Source organism: Setaria viridis, chromosome 1, assembly GCF_005286985.2.
Source record: "Setaria viridis chromosome 1, Setaria_viridis_v4.0, whole genome shotgun sequence".
NCBI lineage: Eukaryota > Viridiplantae > Streptophyta > Magnoliopsida > Poales > Poaceae > Setaria > Setaria viridis.
Genome location: NC_048263.2, coordinates 14,847,423 through 14,856,150, shown reverse-complemented (window position 1 = coordinate 14,856,150; position 8,728 = coordinate 14,847,423). Strand labels below are relative to the sequence as shown.

The window sequence follows — 8,728 nt, the reverse complement described above, 5'->3', positions numbered from 1 at the left end:
TTTGCTGTGCCTTCTCTACTCATCTTTTCTCTGACTAGCTTTTGATAGGAAACAATGGAAGTCATGAATGTGCTGTGAGAATGTTATATACCATAGGGTCTCCTTTCCTCTAGTAGTAGTCTAGTGTAGGATTGTCTTCACCCTCAGCGTAGCCAGCGCCTGCTTGATTAGTCAAGCTTAGTTTTCTCGACCATATGGTTCATAGGTATTTCAGTTGTGTGCCGCCTGCACTTCTCTGCAAGTTACTAAACCGTGCCGGTTACTTATACTAGTTACTGATATAACATGTTGGGTTTACTGTGGTGACAAGGTAGCGAAATTTATTTTTGTGGCCCTGATTTAATCTCCGAAAAACTGTGGTTCTGCACTTGCCCATAGGTAGTCCTGACAAAATTTAGAACACATTCTTAGTTTTAGCCAAAAGACACCCAAACTGATTATGATAGGCAGAGTGTTGACTGTTGAGGGTACACTTGAGCAACTACGCCGCTTGAGATTGGACAACTCAATCATTATAGTAGTGGCAGTTGGTCGAGAATCACACAAGGTATCTACCAGGCACTAACAAACATATGCATGCCAAAACCATAATTACATCACTTCCTAAATTAGCTTCCTTGGAGCAGTCGGCCACACTTAATTTGTCAGTAATGTGAGGGGAGAAAACAATAGATTGAGACGCATTTTTCAGCAATACTTCCACAAAATGAACAGTCGCATGTAGCGTCAACTATGTTGGTCACCGGCATGTTCAATTATAGCTTGATGGAACGCCAGTCCACTAACTTTGATTCCTTGAGCTGAGATGCCTAGATTTCGTTCCAAACCGGGGCAGCATCTCCTTGAGCAGCTCAAGCATGTAACTTCTTTGGCGCTGAACAAAATTACCCCAAAAGTATATTAACGAAGGGGAGATTGTTAGTGGGAGTTTGACAAATGAAACAATATGGTTTGGTACATAATAAATTTTGTTGGAAATTGCACAGATGTGAAAGCTTATGTTTTTTTTTTAAAAAAAATAGTTCAGTAAACCCCCTAATTTTGTTCAGAAACATGCATGGTTATTTATGCCACTGGAACATTTGCAAATATATAGGGAAAAAGTTCCAACAAAAAAAAAATCCAACGGTTTAATGGCCCTTACTTGGGAGGGCCTTTATGGTGAAGAAGCACACTGCTATTACAACATAGCAAAGTGTCAAATTGAAGCCTTTCAAGTAATGCCATTTGTCATCCTGCAAAGGCGTATTAACATCATCATACACCGGTCTTTTGCTCAAAAGAAAGATGCACATTTGAAACAGTATCATTTAGTTCTGCTTTTCTCATCTGTTTTAGCAGCTCAGATGGTGTCATTACCTGTAGTGTAAATGCAGTTGTAAATACAGTCATAACCAATGATCCAGTCTCAAGAAGGTTCAAGTTGAGATCCATAGGGATGCCATTCACCCAGGATACAATCAAAATGATGGGCACCTGGTCATGATCAGTAAATTCATTATCAGTGAAAATGGAAAGGGCTGGAAATGCCAGTATGTACCAATAAGGGTAAAAAGATCGTATTATAGGTTAAGTGACCTTTTGAAGACTATATGTATTTTGACTTGTTACACGAAGAATTTAAGTTGAATATTGTGCTAGCTTTTGCTAACTAGTTAAGGGCCAGTGTTATTGCCAAAACAAGATAAGTTATCCTGGTATACCGAACATAGAGGAAAATTCTCAATTCTCACCACAAGCAGCAAAATTTGAGTAGCTGAACCAAGAGCAATTCCCAGGGTGATGTCCTACAAGACACATATTCGCAAAATTCATTGGCTAAGATAGCTTAAAATTACAAAAGCAGGCAGTAAAAGAACAGGATACATCCTTACAATTCTGTTCTTGAAAGCAAATATGATAGCACCTGCATGCTCTGCAGCATTTCCAACAATAGGAAGTAGGATAATGCTGATGAACCTGACTGGTATACCCAGTGACTCTGATGCTTCCTGGAAACAGAATTATCAAACAATCAAAAATCGCAGAAATAGAGTAGAAACAAGTTAAACGCCCTTGATGTATGTTTGTTCAAAATTTTGTACCTCAATTGTTGTGACAACGTAATTAGATAGTACAGCAATGACAACGGTCATTCCAATCAACCAGATCACTGCACTGGCAAATCCTATAACTGAACTAGCATCATCATCACTTCTAGTGCTGCTGCTCTCTGAGCTGTCCTGCAATTCAGTTCTTGGACACATAAGTAAACTGTGAGGTGATAAGTCAATAGGACAATGTGAAGCATGGACGATCCTTTCCTACTGTTTCTTTTACTTCAGTATTCATCATCTCCAAAGTTGTCAAAAAACAATTGACCCATGCATCCATCCTTAGATAATGAGGGATTCCATCTAATGAATGAAATCAAATCCTAGTAGTAGGAAAATCAGCAGGAACAAACATACTAAAATCAGAGAAGAGCTCAATGTGATGTCCAGTCATAGTCCAAATCATTACTAGATGGTGCATATGAACTGTGCAGAGTCAAAAGTATCTGCTTCATATTAGTCACCTCAATAAATTGTTTGTTTATCCTAGAAGATAAAGCTGTTAATAATTCTGACAACAACATGAAATAGCACTCATCATCCTTAGTGAAGATCTGAAATAAGAAATTCATTCTTTCGAAGTGCTAATCATAAGAACCTTAAAAAGGGAAATGCCTCTGGTCTCTGTATTTTTCATTCAAATGATTCCAGAATCCTTAGTTTGAGATTGCTTACTTATGTCCAACTTTTAATGCAGTTGTTAGCTGGAAGCATATCTTTTATACGTAACAAAAGAAATCCCACTATAATTGCAAATATTTCCTCTAACTAGATTTTGCAGCATAACACAACATAACAATTGCTAACAGATTCTTAATAAAGAAAGCATTATACCTCTTGTTGAAAAATTTGTCGATGGGTTTTTAGCTGAAAGACGAGGCCTCCAAAGTAGGCAGTGAGCATTACAATGGCACTTAATCTTGATAATTCCAGAACCGAACCTGCTGAACTTATGCCATCTCCAGTGCCATTGGTGTATTTAGACAATAGAGGTAAGATATGGCAGAGCACACCCAGAATTAGAAGACCTATGCTTACATCTGCTTGTCTCTGTTAAACAACATCACAGAAAATTGTTGGCATGTGCTATTTGATAACTGTATTTCCAAGCTCTACTGATACACAATGGTACTTGTAATCGCACCCTTATTCCTTACCCTGTCTAGTGGACGCTCCTTGCCCGTATTTGCAAGCCCACCACACAGGAGCGAAGAACCAAGGACAAGGAGCAAATTGGATAATATGGAACCTAGAAGTGACCACTTCAAGATTTCCATCTTCTCCTTATGCAGAGCAAAGAGGGCAATAATAAGTTCAGGTACATTCCCACATGTTGCATTCATAAGCCCACCAGCTGTAATCAAAATTGTTCAAAATTGTGGAGTAATGCTAGTAAAAATAATAAAAGTTTGCATTGAGAAAAGCACATGCATGAAGAAAATATTACATGGGACTTCTGAACCAGGTCTAAACTACAAGTAGTCATAATTCATTTCATATTTGGTAGAGTAACCAAAATCAGTTCCATGTGTTTTTTGAGTTACTACATTTTAGTTCTCAACAAATAAAATTATTTGTGTTACCCTTTTTCTAAATCACAATTCACAAGCAATTCCATGTGTTTTCAGTTACTACATTTTAATTCTGGTTTTCCCTCAAAACTAACAAAGTTCCATACAAGAAAGTTATTTGTGATACCCCTTTTCTGAATCACAAGCAATGAAGTTAATACACTCAAAAGAATACCAAAACTTCCTATGCCAACTATAATATGTTCCACAATATTTGAGGACAAGGTCTTTTCTCCCGATTCATAATTTAAATGCACCAGTACGGTAAATGTTTTTGTGCATGCTAAATTTCGTGTCAGCACATTTTGCTTCATAGTATAAAGAAACAGCATTTAGAGATTTTATTTACCTGTTGGTCCTGCGGTATCGGCAATATGCCTGAACAACAGATATAAAACTAACAATGAACAAAAATAGTCAACCGCTCACTTAAAAAACAGAATACTGAAACAGAAGGTCTTGAGTGATTACTCGCTTAAGAAGCTCACACGTTCTGCAAGCGGAGCCAGGCCTATCAGGCTGAAAACGAACACCCAGGCCTGCCACCACAATATCTCACAATAAGCCAATGAAAAGAAAATCAAACTAGTTGGAGAGATTATAGTAAAATAAAAGTGAACAAAAAATAGTTTATACTTGAGGGGAGTAATTTGGATTTTTTCTAGTCTGTACGTGTTGCTCACGTATTGCAATGGGAGACCAGAAGAATCTCTCCACCCTTGCAAATCCCTTTCGTAGGATTGCACAGGCACATGGCAGTAATTGTAAACTAGAATGAAGACTATATGTTGCAAGAGGTGCATAATTTTTTTACAGTAATCGACAAGATGATGAACTATCCACTCCAATTTCAATTCTGATTTGGCCATGAAAATGTAAATATCTTCCGATCTACTGTCACATGAAATTTTCTTTCAAACAATGGATTTATTCTAGATCAAAAGATAAGTCCTAGCAGAATTTCCCCAGAAAACTGACCAGGTCTGACCCTGAAACTTGCACGAAATCATGTCATTCTCAAGAGGAATAAAGTAGACATGTCAAAGGAGTGAGGAGCCCAAAAAGAATCTTTGATATCTCAAGCTGCAGATGGCAAGTCACCATGAGGTGACATTGTCTTTTGCATCGGTCAAGTCGTGGGTAGCCTAGCATGTTCTTTGACTAATCATCCTGTGAGCGCATTTGCTAGCTACTAATCCATAAGTTTATTGTTCTGTATTTAAATCATCGCGTGTGGCATGCCTCCAATTTTTTCGGATGCTAACATCTATCACATCTCAACTTTTTCAGATGAGCACGACAGGAAAGTTCTATAGATGAATATGTCAATTTTAGCAAGTATTTCAAGATAAGCTGGCAATATAAGTAAAAAAAAGGATCATGTGAAAATAAAAGAAAACACGGAAAATGGTAGCATTAGTGCCCGTTTGAAATTCAACAGCCCCGAATAGCAAATAACTAAGTCTCGAAATGAGGCGTAGTTAATATGCATCCTGCAAAAACTATCATTCCAAACACCTTGCAAACAAAAGACGAAAATGCTTGGGTCAGCAAGGAAATCCACGGAGCCATCAAAGGATCCACAGCTCTTGTACGACTCTAGAGGCCCCTAGAAGCCGTGTAAAACTGACAGGGACATGACGGTGCACGGCTCATATGCCTGATGTGGCCGTGAATCAATTTTTTTCAGGCACGTCCCAGGCCCCCGACCTCCGGGGGGCTTATCCGGGCTAAACTTTAACCCCTGTCACATCGAATGTTTAGTTACTAGAGTATTAATTATAGACTATTTACAAAATCCATTGCACAGATGGAGGCTAAACGGCGAGACGAATCTATTAAACCTAATTAGTTCATGATTTGACGATGTGCTGCTACAATAACCATTTGCTAATGATGGATTAATTAGGCTTAATAGATTCATCTCGCCATTTAGTTGCCGTTTAGCCTCCATCTGTATAATTAGTTTTATAATTAACTCATATTTAGTCCTCCTAATTAGTCTCCGAATATTCGATGATGTGACACGAAATAAACTTTAGTTTTAGTTTTAACAGGGGTGCCAACTGCTGTGGCTGTATAAACAGCAGAAGCAGCTTGCCTGCCTGTCCGGTTTGTTCTACCAAAAGCTAGCTATTATTCAGTGAGGCTCAAGCAAGCAAACGCTTCCGTGGCCCTCCACGCCCACAGGAGCCGTTTGAGTTATCTCAATGGCATGACAAGCGCAGTGACATGTCCACCACATGGGTACCCTTCTTTTCCCTACATCAGATCTGCGCAGCATCTAATTCAAATCTTTGGAAGGAGAGTTCATGTTGGTAACCAAACTGAACTTGTAAAAATTTGTGTGAAGTGCACGCACAAGTTTTGCATATGCACATTAAAAGTAGTTTGTAATTTTTTTTAACAGAAACAGTAAGTGCGGCTATGCTGTCTAATTAAGGAGATAGAAAATCAACAAGGCGTGCGTATGGTATTTTCACTGCTAGCAACTGCTTTGCTAATTAAATTACTGGTTGTCCATGCCACCCCCATTTACATTGCTTACTAACTCGTTTTCTTTTATACAAGGAGTACATGTGCTTACTAACTCTCTCAGCTACCCTGTTATGGTATTCGCCAGCTAATTTGGCTTGATGCTGAAATGAACCACTCATGTCTGCATCTCCTAGTTGCACATAAGGCTGCACGAATAGCATTCGATCCCTTAGATGTCACTCTTAAGGGCTTATTTTCACGAAACAGGAATATTGCAGAGAGGACCGTATTTCTACTTTTGCCACATTTTAGGGACACGAGAATTGAATCCCACATTCCGAATGAGCTGTCAAGTTATTCGGCATGTTTCCATCTTGCTCCCAAGTCTTGAACGTGAAATAGACTGGCGAATTTATATATTAACAAAACAAAATAAGTTACGAAGAAAAGTAAACAGCTTCAAACTTGATGGAATTTGCTTGGAAATAAAAGATTAGTTGTGCTATCCTAGGCATGGAATCCAAAAGAACAAATCATACCGCATCCAACTAGTGAAATGTCAAATGTGGGTATGGACAATGAAGAGCCGCAAATGCAACCTGGTCCGCATGAAGCTCACCACAGAGTCCAGCGCTGCTCTTGGTGTGATGAGCACCACCGATCCGAATTGAACCGTACCCTCACCCAACACCAAATGGCCATACACTACTTGCGAGTTGCGAGTACAAAGGGACGGGACAACACCCTATGCACTATTGCTAACTAACCTATCTATTCTGTTATAGACTATATATCTCCAAATGATGAGCGTACTACAGTAGAAGAGACAAAAATGCTCATCATCCTATGGGCTCTTCGACTCAATAATTAATGGCAAAGCTCTGAAAGTACAGGAATGTCCTTTTTAGCATGCATGCATGGAGACACAGATTAGGGGGGAACGGTCCCAGAATGCTGTGGGCACCGTTGACTTGAAGGCTTGACACCGTTACCATTCACCAGCACGGATCGGGCAAAAGTCAAGTGCATCAATTCTAAAGCTCGTGGCCATCGATCCAATAATCTACCTTGTTCCACGCATGTGCTTTGTTCATCTTCATCCCTTCGTGACGGTGACAACTGACAAGAAAGTACCAGGGATTGGGGGAGAAATGTACAACCGTGCTATGGTTTACTATCTTTATTATATATGTCCTTTCGCATATTGTGTAGAGCGACGACGTGTAGCCATCGTATGTCATCCTCGGCGAGAGAGGAAGATGCCGGCCGCCTTCCCCGTGCCGGCCGTGCCGTGGCGTAATCCTTGCCTATGTACAAATGGTTTCCGATGGAAGAAACAAACAAAAACTTGGCACTAGCTGCCGCACGTTCCTCGCTATCTAGTCGATTTCCCCATCCACGACGTTTCCATCAATCTTGCTTGGAGAGCAGGAATAATCGAGAGGAATCGCCGGTAACAGTTATGGTTGATGCTGTGTCAATTAGCAAGCAAGAGACTCGGGATCGGAGCCAGGGACGAAAACCGTTACGTACCCGGCCGAGGCGGAGGTGCTGGGCGGCGACGGCGAGCGGCACGGCGGAGAAGAGCGGGAACAGCCTCGTGCCCAGGAATACCTCCTGCAGCTGCGCCGCCGCGAGCCGCGCGCCCCGCCGCACCCGCGACGACGACGTCGCCGCCGTACCCTGCTCATCCGCCAGGCGCCCCGACGTCGACACTGTCTTCGGGGCAAGCGCCTCCTCCTCCTTTGAGACGGCCGCAGCCAGCAGCCCGGTCTCCAGGAGGTCGTCGCCCGCTGCTGCTGCGCCGCCGTCGCCGCTCTGGGGAGGCGCCATGGCAACGAATTCGCAACAAATCGACTAAACTGACGGACGCGGGATAGGAGGACGCCGCATAAATGTCTCGCCGGCGGGTGATGCAGCGCGCTGGGTCTTCAACCCCTACATGTATATATATAGACGCGTTCCACAGCCGCTGAAACTTTTATTTTTTTATTTTAAAAAATGAAACCGTCAGAGGTTGTCAACGCAGTAATTTCGGTAGGAGAGTAGTAACAGTCTAGTACAATAGTAACAAGGATTAATTAGGGGGTGTTAATGGATACCCCAGGCTAAAGTTTAGCACATGTCACATCGGATGTTTGATGCTAATTAGGATTATTAAATATAGACTAATTACAAAATTAATTGCACAGATGAAGTCTAATTCGCGAGACGAATCTATTAAGCCTAATTAGTCCATGATTTGACAATGTAGTGCTACAGTAACCATTTGCTAATGATGGATTAATTAGGCTTAATAGATTCGTCTCGCGAAATAGCATAGGGTTCTACAATTAGTTTTATAATTAGATCATGTTTAGTCCTCCTAATTAGAATCCAAACATCCGATGTGACACTGCTAAAGTTTAGCACCTAGTATCCAAACAGTTTTTGGCTATAATACTCCTTTTTTTTGAAGGGGCTATAATACTCCGTTTTGGCAGTCAATCAATTGCACTCAATGTGCCGATATCGATGCCGTTGCCGGCCTGCTGTGATTGACTGATTTCAGCGTAGATCCATATAGGTCGTAAACAAATGGGAATA

General features: G+C 40.9%; 1 protein-coding gene across 1 annotated transcript; it reads right to left on the bottom strand.

Moving 5' to 3' along the window:
• Window positions 1-473: 473 nt before the first annotated feature.
• Window positions 474-8,069, bottom strand: LOC117837355 (vacuolar cation/proton exchanger 1c). The gene is made up of 11 exons (XM_034716968.2): window positions 7,676-8,069; window positions 4,136-4,203; window positions 4,014-4,042; window positions 3,251-3,447; window positions 2,928-3,143; window positions 2,085-2,222; window positions 1,875-1,991; window positions 1,734-1,787; window positions 1,360-1,476; window positions 1,145-1,235; window positions 474-874 (listed from the first exon to the last, which is right to left on the bottom strand). The coding sequence occupies exons 1-11, from the start codon at window positions 7,973-7,975 to the stop codon at window positions 852-854; spliced, it is 1,350 nt and encodes a 449-aa protein (XP_034572859.1). The 5' UTR covers window positions 7,976-8,069; the 3' UTR covers window positions 474-851.
• Window positions 8,070-8,728: the final 659 nt, after the last annotated feature.